The following is a 13343-nucleotide window of genomic DNA, read 5'->3' as shown; positions in this document are numbered from 1 at the left end:
GGAAGCCGTTTGAGGGCTGATTTGTACCGTATTTATAAATTTCTGGCGCGTCCGAGAGACTTAGCTTCCACACCTCCGTACAACATAGTTGAATCAAACCTTAACTTAGTTATTTATTTAGTTATTTCTTTGTTTGATGCCAGCCAGACTTGGGGGGAACGATGCCGGATAACATCTTGTATATCAAGAGCACGATGAGACCTCCTGAAAGCAGTCCTCTCCTCATTTCAACTTTTTTTTTTTTCTCCTCTCATGCAAAGCTTGAAATATACGCTTAATTATCCATCTCCTCGCAGGAAACAATGCTTGTCACCTCTCCCCTGACCATATGCATGGCCCTGCTCTTCCCCCTCAGGGCAGCCATTGCAGCACCTTCGAATAATGCCGAGCCTGTCCTTAACGCGACTCTCGATTTATCACCTTCGGGCGCCAACAGACCATTCCATATGACATTCGACGTCCTCAGCAAAAAGTTCCCAGACCAGCCATTCCTCACCAACACCTTCCACGTCGAGCGCACGGGTGGAGAGAACGTTGTGATGTCTGCATTCACGGTAGGAGGCATAGGGTCAAATATGACGAACTGCACACTGTGGTGGAGGAAGCCGAGTTCCCGTGACCCATTCTATTTGGTCTCCGGTCAAAATCGCTCGGTAGATATCTGGACTACGAAGGCTTGGTATCCAGAAAAACCACGTACATACCCCACATGGCATAATCCGCCCAAGAAGAGGCATTTGTTAAAGAAAATTGTCTTTCCTACAACTGCGGGGAAAAACAAAATTCTAATAGGATCGATTCCATGTCGACATACCCTGAGCTTTCTGGGAAGGTTTAGCCCGGGTCAACCAGGAGACGCCATAACATGGTGGCTCAACGAGCCGGGGATTCGCGGCTTTTATCTGGTAGCTAAATAGCTTCGTCCGAAGGCTCCTGTCTTGCATGACAAGGGGAAACTCGAGCGTGCGGTTTGAAGGGTCTAATCAATGTTTTCGCGCTCAACTGCGTTGTTCAGATTTTAGTCCTAGTTTCAATCCTTGGATAATTAGTGGTTGAAGGTGCAGAAATTTAGTTGATTCACGTTTATTCTTTACCTGTTAAACTCGTCTCGCCGGGTTCCTTAGTAGACCCCAGTACCTTGCGAAGTATGATTCTGGGGGAAATCTTGTGGGAAGATGTCATGGGTAGGCAGGATTCTTTGCGCATGAATAGCAAGCAGCCTTTACCTTGCGAGCGGCAGGCTGGTAGCAGCCTCATCAGAAACATTCAATGGAAAACAAAAAATGGATGAGAGCCGAGCTAAAAGCAATGTGAAATTGTTCTCAGTCGGAAAGTATAATTCGTTTGCTGATTCAAGAAAACAATATAACGCGTACCAGTAGCGAAACCGTCAACGGAACAAACAAGGTAAACATGGAACATACACAAAAACGAAAATGCGCGTATTTCACTGATAAGGAGATACATCCAGACAAAAGCTCGAGTAACAGAATTCATAAGGTGCCAATGACGTCGCTACAGAATTTGCTGGAGGAAACAAAGTATGGATTCATGCTTGCTAGGCAATATATGCATTTTTGAAAAGACGCTGAAAAAAATGGCAGTATGGCATGGCGTGTAACTAGGACGTAGATCAAAAGATAGAATCGTATGCATTAGAAGGAAACAAGGGCACTCAGAAAATATTTAATTCCAAAGAGTCTTGATTGAATATTGCATGGCTGATTCGCAAAATTCGCAAAATTCGCAAAATCCGAAACAACTTCAAAGGCCGGTAAAAAACTGACAAGCCCACTCAAGCTCCTGGTCACCGTATGCAAAGTCCCAACCCACAATTCTGTGATCCAGGCTAGCACATATAAGTTGACGGGCGTCAAACTGTAGTTTGAAAACTCTGGCAGTGGGATGAGCTGCGGGAAGAGTTAGTGGTCTATTAGCACCGTGTAGTGGGGGCTGAGCCTGGTTTTGAAGTGTCTGAGGAGGTTGCTGGTTTGTTCCATTCAGGGAAGGTGGTCCAGCATCGTTCGTTGTGCCTTGAGGGATCGTTGTATTGGCATTCGGCGGGTTGGACTGAACTGTTGAAGCAGATGAGTTTTGCTGGGAGGTTTGGGACATAGATTGTAACCCAATAAAACCTTGCGGTGCTTGGCTTGGGAGCAGAGGAATTGGCTGGCTGGTTGGGGCCCTGGTATCTGGAACCACATTCGCGCCGGCTGCTCTGACAGCTTCATCCTGGCGTAGTCTTTGTCCAATAACCCACTTTCCTTCGTGGTCTTTCTTCCATATGATGATACTTTCATCGTAAGAGCCAGAAACAATGCGTGCCCAGCAGCTTCCTCCACCACCAGGGGGGATTTTGGCTCCTAGAGCCATAATGTCATTGGGGTCTCTGGACCCTGACGTTCGTACCGGGCATGATCTATGGAGGCGCCGGACTGCTGAGCTCGATTCAGCGATGTCGCCGCGGAGCCGAGCCTTCCAATATTGATTGTCTACCGCCATAGCTTCAAGTCGCAATGTCTCGTCTGCTCCAGGTGGGTCACCAAAACCAGCCTGGACGGTTCGCACGAGTCCACGGTGCCCGTGCAAACACGCGACCTCAGCCGCCGAGGCATGATCGTATATACGAACGGTGTCATCATTGCTCCCGCTTACTATTCGCCGGCTATCAAACTGAACACACGCGATGCCTTTCTTGTGACCAATCAAAGTTTTCCGGCAGGCACCATTGTGTATATCCCATACTTTGATTAAACGATCGCCGGAGGCAGAGACGATCTCATTTTCATTCATTTGAATCGCATTTACAGCCGCACCATGGCCGTCAAGGGTCATAAGTAGTGAGTAAGGTGATAGTGTTTTGATCTGTCGATTTGCGATTTGGGCTTCCAGTGCGCTAGGAGATATCAGAGAGGTGTCAACGATATAGGATGGGTATTTGACACCAGTTCCATTAAAGAAAGAGGGGTAGTCTTTGTCCGTCGGACAAAGTTCATGGCGGTTCCAAATTTTTATTAATTTGTCTTTCGAGCATGTCACCAGATATCGTTTATCAAATCTCAAGTTCAGTACAGAATCCTGATGGGCATTTGTGAGCTCGTGGATCTTTTCACCCGTGGAAAATCGCCAAATTATCACGCTTCTATCGCTGCTTCCAGAGATAATTATATCCTCTTCTGGACTTGGATCGAATTGCAAACAGAGAACTGATTTGCTGTGCGCTACCAAGGGGTTCCCTCTTAGCCTCCTTGTTTCCAGATTCCAGACTCTCACTGTTCTGTCGCGGCTCCCACTGACAAGCCACTTTCCGGAGAATTGAATAGTATATACACATTCCGTATGTGCCTCTGAGGGATATGCTGGATGAGGAAGTTGGAAATTAACGAAGTGGCCTTTCCGCCAGTTATCTTCTAGTTTCCGCCTTTGTCTATAGAGATATGGCCAATTCAACCGGCATGTACCATTAGCTGTCCTCATGAGATGTGGCGGCTTCACTTGAGGGGTGTAATTCGTCAGCGGCGAGTAAAATGACATATGCCTCGCGAACCCATCAGCTCGACTCGATTTTCGGCTGTGCAGTGGGCTGAAAACTTCTAATGGTTGGCGAGGGCGGTTTTGGTCTTGTGATAACCCTACTGAGTAATCATCATAACTGGCATCACGCATCTCGTGGTCACCCTCGGCATCAGGTAAGGTATTAATCTCGGAGGCAGAAGTGCCGTCAGCCTCAACTGTCTCGTGCTGCTCATTCCAAGGAGGGCTTGCAGTTTGTATATTATTATTGTCAGCGCGAGAGTCTCTCCTCGAATGGATCCAGCCTGGAGGGACACGCTTTTTTAGCTTTGGCTGCCCTATATCTGCATCCGAGTGTCTTGTTCTCGATTTTCGGTTGAGTGAGAAGTGCGGTTTCGAGTGAGATTGTTCGAAAGATCGAACGGCGTCCATGTCGAAACGCCATCCTTCTTGAATATAGAGATGCCTCCACAGTCGCGAATCTATGATCCTCGCTCTCCAAGCCCTAGACGCAAGTGCTGCGGTGAGCAGTGTAGGGGTGTCAAGGTATGAGAATATTTCCGAAGTGATTTCCGGGGGAAGTTTGAGAACAGGATCCATATGGAGCAAAGGAGTTAGCCGATCAACGACTGAGGAAACCGTCGATGTACTTAAGGTTCTCAATATGCTATAAGCCAATTCTGCGACGACAAGGTTACCATCTGTTTTTCTCTACCTTAAGGGTCGAAAGAGAAGGGTAAAATGTTACCTGCTCTGTCCGCTTCATTGTGTGCAAGAATCCAGCTGGGTAGACCTACACCTTCGTCTGAGGTTTGAATCACTTCATTTTCTGCTTGGCTTCTGGTTTCATCAGAGTAACCTTCATCCAACTTGAACGATGCGAGCGCAGATGGAGGGGCAAATTCTCCACGGTATTTACCGGCCTGTGGTTTTGGTGTACGTGCGGCGCCCGCTGCTGCTGTGGAATCGCGTTCCATGAGAATGTCGCTCTAAAGCTATTGTTGAGGTTTGGTGAAGTGTGAGAGGTGTGGAAGTTTGATAAATATATGCAACAAATGATGAAGCAGCCTAGTCCCAGGTAGGAAGCTATTACATCCTTGGTCGTTTCTTGAGGCAACAATATCCCGAAATGATCCTGTAAAGAAGAGAAGAAAGCAAGCAGAACAGCGCATTAATTATCAGTATTCCGAGTGTTTTGTTTAGAGTTCCCGCCAAGCGTCAAACAAAGAAAGGCTATGCGAGAACACATACAAAGGACAATGGGATTATGTTAGGAGAGTGTCGAAGAGTATCGAGCGCAGTCAGTTGTTAAATAAATCTCCGATTGCTGGAATGATTCGCCATATCCCAGCCCACCCGAAACTCGTCGAAGCAGGAAATGTCCGCCGCCTGTCTTCGCGATGTTCCGGGTTGTGGAGGTGAGGCAGAGACGTTTGTCGCACGGCCAAATATTATTCCGGGAGCCTGGGTGGCAGCTGAGTCAACATGCCAGATCGCTAGTTCACTAACTACTATTAGTTAGTTAGCCCTAGTATTGCCGAGAATGGAGGGGCGCTAAACCCAAAATATGCATTTTTGTCAGTTAGTCATCCACTCAGCCGCCATGTCTAATAACGGCTAGCCCGAAGACTCTCTGCAAGAGCCGCGATCTCCAGAGCGTAACTCCTGAAACACCACTACACAATCCAACCACCCTCCAACTACCTTGGGCGCCTGTGCTGCTGCGTATACCGCCCATGCCTATCTCCTTTCGTGTCTTCTGATAAGCATTTGTTCTTTTACTCTGCCAGATCAGACATCCTGTTTACCTGTGGTATTTCCAGGTAAGCTACGAAGTACCGTTGAGCACGTACCCCTCGCTTCACCATTCCCGTTGATATCTCCTTTCTAATCTTTATACTGCGACATAATGGTAAAATACTGACAAGCTTCTCAGAAAGCAGCGTCACTTGGTCCATCCTTTTTCGGTGGCCGTATTACCGCTCTCCCTGATATTTATTTTGATTGTTATCTCCTATCCGGACACGATCTCTACTGGTTCTCTCCTGGCCTACATTTCACCTAAGTTTCGAGAGTTCATCCGAACTACGTGGAGTTCCCTACCTTCAAAACTTACCCTTACGTTGCTTCCATCATATTGTGAATAGCCAATTTGCTCGGCGACTCATGGTCTCAGTTCCTGGAAAGGACCAGGCAGACTGGCCAGAACGATATAACTGAATTCGATTCCGATTAGAAACAGCCGCCCAGCTATTTCCCATAGCCTGGAAATATGGACTTCATAACTGCGAACGGTGGCCCTGTCATGGCCGAGGATAATATTATCAATCGGAGAGGGGGTGAATCGCTATTCCAAAGCTGTGCGAGCCTCAAAAAGAGACTCTCGGAAGTCCCTGGTTTCGAGGCCCATCTCGCAGAAATGGAAGAGATGGACAGAACTGAGGATGCGATAGACCCTGTTGCATCTGTGTGGAGATGCTTGAGGCAAGGATACCCGCTGATGGCTATCTTCAACGCTTCTAACCCTGCAGAACCCCTTACTATCGACACTGATAAAGTACCTGAGGCCAGGCGACCGAAAGCGGCCACTTTCAAGTTTCTGCAAGCTTGCCTACAAGATTTAGAGTTTCCACAACAAGATTGCTTCCTTATCACTGATCTTTATGGAGAAAGCACCACTGGCTTTGTGAAGGTGGATATTCCCTCGACTCAGCGCAAGTGTCGTTCGCTTTGGATTGTAATGCTAATTTGGGTTTAAAGGTCATCAAAATGGTCAGTCGAGTCCTAGACATTCTCGAAATGCGGGGACTGCTTTACCAGCCCTCTATTGCGAGTGCTGGACCACGCCAAGGCGAAAAGGTCAAACTGACCCGGAAGGAGCATATTCTGAAAGAGTTGTTGGAAACCGAAAGAGACTACGTCCACCACTTACAGAATTTGCAAGCGCTGAAAAAGGAATTGGAAGAAACTGGGGCTTTAAATGGCGACTCAAGCCACCAGATCTTTTTAAACCTCAATAACCTGCTCGACTTCGCCCAACGATTCCTCATTAGAATGGAGCAACACAATGCCCTGCCGGAAGATATGCAAAACTGGGGTGACCTATTTATACAGCACCAGGAAGGATTTCGCCAGTATGAACCTTTTATTGCCAATCAACTCCGGTGTGATGCTGTATGCCAAAGGGAATGGGAAAAGATCAAGGCCGCTCCACGGTCTGCTGACTTCCAGCAAATGGTGGCACAGCCATCTACACTCAACGGATTTTTCGTTAAACCATTTCAGCGCTTGACAAAGTACCCCCTGATGCTCATGGTAAGACTAAATCGTGTTGTTCGTAACCCAATATTGCCAATTGCCACTAAAACCGTGTATAGGAACTTAAAAAACAAACCGATCGTGAAGACCTTGTAGCCGATGTTGCCACCGCTATCGACATGGTCCAAACGGTTTTAGACCAAGCTAATCATGCAGTTGATAAGGAGCACCTTGCCAACGCCGTTGAAGACCTCGCTTCCCGAGTTGATGATTGGAAAGCGCTTAAGGTTGAAGTATTCGGGGAACTACTACGATTTGGCACTTTCACTGTGTTGAAAGGCGATGGAGGCAGAGATACAGAAAGAGAGGTTCGTACATCTCTTACAGATTATACTGCTGACCTCCGGCCCGCTTCACATCGTCGGCTCTCTTTCCCTAGAGAACCAATGAAGATCCGAATGTGTCTGTCATATATCCCTCCATTGGCCCCTGATCAAACCCCCCAAGAAATGTCATCTGGACTATGCCTTCCCTTTGGAACCACTTCCCAGGATCTGTCCCCTCATTGGTCTGAGTCTACGGCTCTCACGTGGAGACCAAGATTTCTGGCTGCCTCAATGAAACGGTTAAGCCTGCCAACTTTTGACAAATTTTCCTTGCCTCTGCTGTCTCCTAGCTCTAGCTCTAGGAGACATGACCCGTTTACCTTACAATCCAACGTTTCCATGGAATGCATTTCCTCGTATCTACCAGATGGCATTATTTGCGATGCACTTCAGTCTCCGTGCACCTCACCATCCCCTGGTTCACGTTCACACAAATCAGAGAGTTAATACCGTAGCTATGGACATAACCAACCTTCACATACGTTGTCTCCTCAAGATAGATTATTGATTTCCGACGAGAACGCGAAGTCAAACTTGGATGATCGCCTTTCTTCTTTGCAGAAGTTGAAAGAGCAGGACAGACATTCCCTTTTATGATATATTCTATCCTTTTACCCACAATCCATATGCGCTCTTCCTGAAGGCTTTTCATATAGCATGAGAGTGTGATACCAACTGGCCATGGATTAAATCGCCAAGTTGAAACTCCTCTCTCATTGCACTTTTCTTCTACTTTATTCCCAATGTATATTTTGTGGTGGACTGTTCCTTGGGCTAGTTCCATTCCATTGGGCCATTGGAAGGGACAATCGCCCAGCGTTTTTTTCACATCAAAATAAAGGACTCGGATATACCATTTGGCAGGAGTTATTGCTAACTTGTGACTTATTGTTTAACCAGTATCACATCTATCTTTTCGAACGCATACTGCTTTGCTGCAAAGATGTGAATCCCAACAAGCAAAAGACGAAGCTGATGAGCAAAGACAAACCAAATGCTGCTCCAAAGGGAAAGCCACGACTTCAATTAAAAGGCAGAATTTACATGGCCAATGTTACGGAAGTCCTATCTGTGCAAAAACCAGGTTAGTTTGTTATTCGCATAGATATTATGAGCGTATTTTCCGGTATACATTGCTAATAGGACCAAACTTTAGGATCATACAAAATCCAAATTTTCTGGAAGGGTGATCCAGGCGTTGTTGACAACTTTTCCATTCGGTACCAAAACGAGGATACGATGCGTAAATGGTGCAAAGATATTGACACACAACGAGCCATTCAAAATGAAGAGCGGGCTACACGACACACAGGGACATCTGAAACGGAGTTCACCTACCTCAAGATGGGCCCTAAAATTCAGAATCCGTATCGGGAGGAGTACGAAGCAGAGGAGGAGCTGGTCCGGGAGAGTAATACTTTTTCAGATTTTTCAGTATCACGGAATGCCTCAAGTACAAGCTTGCGGGCGCGATCTGCCACGGGAGGCAGTAGCAGTTCAGGTCCAATCTCAATCCGGCCTCCACGATTTCCCATGCCGGAACCACCACTTTCGGTTTCAACGCAATTTGCTAACGGGGCAATTTCTCCCGGAGATCGGAATGGAAATTCGTACTTTTCTCCAGTCACAGACACTACTTCCACGCGATCAAGTTCTCAGTCGACCATGTTTTCGTACTCCCGTCAAGGCACACCTTCAACGCCATGGACTGAGGACTCCAATCGGTACACTGCACCTGCCATGCCAAGAGCCGCGTCAAGAGACGGGACTACATCGAACCCATATTTCAGCAACAATAATCCGCGAAGCGCCCAACGTCCTTCACTTCCCCCGCTCTCTTCGTCCCACCATAGCCAATCCAGCGGGATTTCCCAGGCCCGAATGCGGTCTGCAAGTAGCCCTGATATCCACCACAACTCCAATATACCCGAATCCCGCCGTCATGTTAATGGGCATTCTATGCAGACTGTTGATAACGTGCCTGTGCCCCCCATCCCTGCTCACATGGCTAGTATGATAGCACCTGTCAATCGCAGCCAAAACAATTCTCCAATAAACAACACTCTTCCTATTCGAGCTGCCACCCAGTCACCGGGAATGCAACAACGCCATGGACTACCATTAAATCATTTTCCCGACCCCCGCTCGCAGCCGCCGCCCACATCGAATCCAATGCACTCTGCCATTTCCTCTCCTGTGAATCATGGGGGTGAACAAGAACTTTATATGCCCAGCCAATTGAAAGCAAAAGTTAACTTTGATGACAATTATGTCACTCTGGTTATTGCAAGTAACATACTCTTCCGGTCCCTAATAGATCGCGTAGATGCAAAGCTTGCTCGATTCACCGATAGGTCGATTGGGAACAAATCCGTGAGACTGAGATATCGCGATGAGGACGGGGACTTTGTCACGATCGATAGCGACGAGGCCGTTCAACTTGCCTTTATGGAATGGCGCGACCAGCACAAAAACATGTTGGCCAATGGTCAAGTGGGAGAAATCCAACTCTTTTGCCAACCGGTCGAAAATTGAGATTGACCTACCGTATTGCATGGATTGGAAGCTTTGCGCAACAATTGGGAATGATTTATTTATTTATTTATTTTTTTCATTTACCCGTTGAAATTTTTTGCTTTTTTTCATTGTTATTCCTCTTTTCGTTTTTGTCGATCTAGACACGCATCCCATGGCAGTTTTTGGCGTCGATAACATGCTTGCTTCCGATTGGTATTTACCAGGATTGGCTTTAAGATTATCTTTCGTTGCTTGGTTGTCGATTTTCAATACTTGATTCCCCGTTCCGTACCTCTCCCATTTCCGTGGACGCAGCGACGTCCTGCACGACAATCAGACGCCGACCGATCCACACGCCTGCACTCGGCGGAACTTCTTTTAAATACGTTTATGCTTCGTCTTTTGCTTCAGTCTTCGGCGGAATGACATTGAGGAGAAAGAAACGGAACAGGCTGACGAAAATCAAAATATGCCGGTATCCTTTTACCCTAAGGATGCCCATGTTACTCGCCGATGCGCCGCAACTTCTCCCCGCCCCAACAGCGTTTTCCTTCTTCCCGATATCACCGGTCCATTGCTCCCCTTTATCACCACTTGGAAGAGACGATGGAAGCAGTCTGGTTTGGATTCGACCTTTCCATTATATCATCTAAGAAATGACCCCGTATGATTGAACGTACCCTATGTAGATGTTGAATTTTACCTGTGTTGGTTTTCCACTTGACGACAAAGCGAGGTCTCCAAGATTGTTCTTGCTCTTCCGCCGGAGTCGAGCAAGCATAGCTTGCAATCTACTTTTTATAAATACAGTATATCTAACTATATCTTACTTCATATTTACTTTATCCATATCTCACATTTATTCTATTCCATTCTTTTTATTTTATTTCGCGCTTGGCTTCTTTGCTTTTCATTCTCTTTTTCCCCGTTACTTGATTTGGTTGGTGTTGGTGCTTTCGTGGAGTAGGTGGCCGATGTGGGACGCTGATGGCGCGTGGGGGAAAGCGAGCATAGAGGCATGTATCACTTGTGCTGTCCCGTTTAGCCCTCTTTGTTAAACTCTCGAAATATCCGAAATTGCGCTACTAGTGCTTTCTAGTATGCAAACATACGGAGGTGATTGTACTGTACTTGTGCGCACTGCTTGTCGCAGTGATAGCTACTAGATCAACAAACCGAACGTAAATCCACATCTGTTGGTGACTACTAACTCTTGTCATTCAATTCGTGCCGATGCATTCATGTCGCAACCAACATGCGCAGCTACGTAGTGGGCGTCTTGCGAATGGGCCCTTAGCCTCTGAGTTGTTCCACGGCCAGTCATGTTGCAGAGCAGATGTTCACGCATTAATGAGTGAGGGATTTAATTGATTGACCTGCTGGAAGCGCAATCTTGGATGAACACGTTCTCCCGCTCGCTTTCGCTTTCTCACCAGAGTCACCACGCCACCGCCACCACTCGATAGAACATAGAGACAAGAACAGTTTCCGTATAGATTTTGCTTAATCTTAGAATATTCGTATCGCTTGAAGCCCCAAAAATGAGCTTCTCAGGTCGTCGCCTCTCCATCCTTAGCCCCTCGCACTCCCGCCGCTTCTCTGCCAGCAAAGAACTCTCACAGAACGGTTTGTTATATACCACCACCCTTGCGGCAAATTGAAAATTTTGAAAATAGAATGTGTCGACTGGTTATGGAAGTCGACAATATTTCTCAAATCTGTCATCCTTGATTTGGTTACCACTTTCAAATTTATAACAAAACGTCGAATACAGAGAAGTCCTCCGAAACCCATCGCCAGTTCCGTGATGCGCACGAAGGCCATCGTCCTCACGCTGGGCTAGATGCTACACGCGCTTCAACCGGTGTCGTGTGGACCACTGAGAGGGCTGCTGAACACGGGTTCCTTGAAAACCCTTCGTTGTGGGCGAATCTAGGACAGGGTGCCCCTGAAGCTGATGATGATATCGCCGGCAGCTTCCCCCGCCCCACTTCGATCTCTATAACCTCCGCATCTCGTGAATACGGCCCTACTGCCGGCATCAAGCCTCTCCGGGCTGCAGTGGCGAGACTGTACAATGAACATTATCGACAGGGGAAGCAGGGCTATACTTGGGAGAATGTGTGCATTGTCCCCGGCGGAAGAGCGGGGTTGATTCGAGTTGCCGCAATATTAGGAAATTCATACCTCTCGTTTCCAATTCCGGACTATTCAGCGTATTCGGAGATGCTGTCGTTGTTCAAGAACGTAAATGAAATCTCCTTTTATTTACCCTTCTATACCTTTTTCCGTACAATATCAAAGAAATACCCCCTCAAACCATCAAATTGCAATTATGTGTGTTGATGGGTAGGGTGTGAAATAGTTTGCCGCGGTTCCAATGCCCCTCTCCGACGCGGACGGATACCATATCCACAAGGATAAGATTGCAGAAGAAATCGCTCGAGGCACTTCGGTCATCTTGACGTCGAACCCCAGGAACCCAACAGGTCACGTCATCAATAACCCGGAGCTGGCCAAAATACAAGATATCTGCCGTGGAAGGGCAACGCTTATCCTGGACGAGTTCTACGCTGGATATAACTATAGCACCGGCTGTGATGGCTCGACTACTAGTGGAGCAATTAATGTCGAAGATGTCGAGACAGACGGTACGTTCGTATTAGATATAGTTTTACCATTCTCCAAAAGACTCCGTCTTAATTGAACTAATCATCACCGAATAGACGTCCTCATCATCGATGGTCTGACCAAACGCTTCCGTCTTCCCGGTTGGCGAATCGCCTGGATCTTGGGACCCAAGGAATTTATCGACGCTCTTGCCTCCGCCGGCTCCTACCTGGATGGGGGCGCCAACGTCCCATTTCAAGAGGCAGCAATCCCGATGCTGGAGCCCTCTCTCGTTCGTAAGGAGATGCAAGCTCTGCAAATCCACTTCCGTGAGAAACGGGACTATGTGTTAGACCGGCTGGGGAAGATTGGATTTCAGATCAGGGACGTACCAGATGCGACATTCTATATCTGGCTGGACCTTACCGCGCTTGATCCCCCTCTCCCAGCTTCCGCGAACATCTCGGACGGTCTGAACTTTTTCAACGCTCTGCTGACGGAGAAGGTGATTGTTGTTCCTGGGATATTTTTTGACTTGAATCCGGCGAAGAGACGGGATTTGTTCGACAGTCCCTGCCACCACTTTGTCAGGTTGAGTTATGGGCCGAACATGGATGTATTGAAGCGAGGTTTGGATGGCATTGAGAGGGTCATTCGCCGAGCCCGGGGTGAGGCCATCGCCGACGATCCGGAGGACGAAGTCGCTGTTCAGGATTGAGATGTTGCGTGTTTCCTCAGGGTAGAGTTTGCTTCTGCGATTTAGACGGGAAATCAAGTATGTTTTGATCTCGGTCTTATCCGGTTTAGGGGAATACTATTTACTAGTATTTATATTACACAAGCGTTTCGACAGCTATGATGCCTCATAATTCTATTTAAATTAAATTTCTCTTTAGCTACCAAAGAAAGAAAGAAAGAAATCTCACTAAAAATGCCTGATGGAGAAGAAGTGCATAAAGGGGAGATCAACAAAAAGGGTGATGATATCGCGGTCTAGTGCGAATAGTACTATAACGTCTGTCTCAGGATTGTAATGTGACTGCACAACAAGCGTAGCAT

At 47.2% G+C, this 13343-nt stretch overlaps 6 protein-coding genes across 6 annotated transcripts; 2 read left to right on the top strand and 4 right to left on the bottom strand.

Annotated features, from left to right (window-relative positions):
• Positions 1–274: 274 nt before the first annotated feature.
• Positions 275–944, bottom strand: HCBG_03412 (uncharacterized protein; the record flags this gene model as incomplete). Its single annotated transcript, XM_045430461.1, has 2 exons — positions 275–543; positions 815–944. 2 exons carry the CDS (start codon positions 942–944, stop codon positions 275–277), a joined length of 399 nt encoding a protein of 132 aa, XP_045288604.1.
• Positions 945–1764: 820 nt separating this feature from the next.
• HCBG_03411 (F-box and WD domain-containing protein) lies at positions 1765–4490 on the bottom strand (the record flags this gene model as incomplete). Its single annotated transcript, XM_045430460.1, has 2 exons — positions 1765–4193; positions 4262–4490. 2 exons carry the CDS (start codon positions 4488–4490, stop codon positions 1765–1767), a joined length of 2658 nt encoding a protein of 885 aa, XP_045288603.1.
• Positions 4491–4821: 331 nt separating this feature from the next.
• HCBG_03410 (uncharacterized protein) lies at positions 4822–5251 on the bottom strand (the record flags this gene model as incomplete). Its single annotated transcript, XM_045430459.1, has 2 exons — positions 4822–5024; positions 5218–5251. 2 exons carry the CDS (start codon positions 5249–5251, stop codon positions 4822–4824), a joined length of 237 nt encoding a protein of 78 aa, XP_045288602.1.
• A 567-nt stretch (positions 5252–5818) lies between these two features.
• Positions 5819–9692, top strand: HCBG_03409 (Rho family guanine nucleotide exchange factor CDC24; the record flags this gene model as incomplete). The annotated part of the gene is made up of 6 exons (XM_045430458.1): positions 5819–6205; positions 6274–6828; positions 6891–7143; positions 7448–7581; positions 8058–8241; positions 8314–9692. The coding sequence occupies 6 exons, from the start codon at positions 5819–5821 to the stop codon at positions 9690–9692; spliced, it is 2892 nt and encodes a 963-aa protein (XP_045288601.1).
• A 370-nt stretch (positions 9693–10062) lies between these two features.
• HCBG_03408 (uncharacterized protein) lies at positions 10063–10455 on the bottom strand (the record flags this gene model as incomplete). The annotated part of the gene is made up of 2 exons (XM_045430457.1): positions 10063–10291; positions 10355–10455. 2 exons carry the CDS (start codon positions 10453–10455, stop codon positions 10063–10065), a joined length of 330 nt encoding a protein of 109 aa, XP_045288600.1.
• A 760-nt stretch (positions 10456–11215) lies between these two features.
• On the top strand, positions 11216–13173 carry HCBG_03407 (uncharacterized protein; the record flags this gene model as incomplete). Its single annotated transcript, XM_045430456.1, has 4 exons — positions 11216–11300; positions 11449–11921; positions 12040–12325; positions 12401–13173. The coding sequence occupies 4 exons, from the start codon at positions 11216–11218 to the stop codon at positions 13000–13002; spliced, it is 1446 nt and encodes a 481-aa protein (XP_045288599.1).
• Between the last annotated feature and the right edge of the window lie 170 nt (positions 13174–13343).

Source organism: Histoplasma capsulatum (assembly GCF_000150115.1).
Source record: "Histoplasma capsulatum G186AR genomic scaffold supercont2.4, whole genome shotgun sequence".
NCBI classification, from domain to species: domain Eukaryota; kingdom Fungi; phylum Ascomycota; class Eurotiomycetes; order Onygenales; family Ajellomycetaceae; genus Histoplasma; species Histoplasma capsulatum.
Note: the sequence above shows the minus strand (reverse complement) of the source record. Positions and strands in the feature narration are given on the sequence as shown.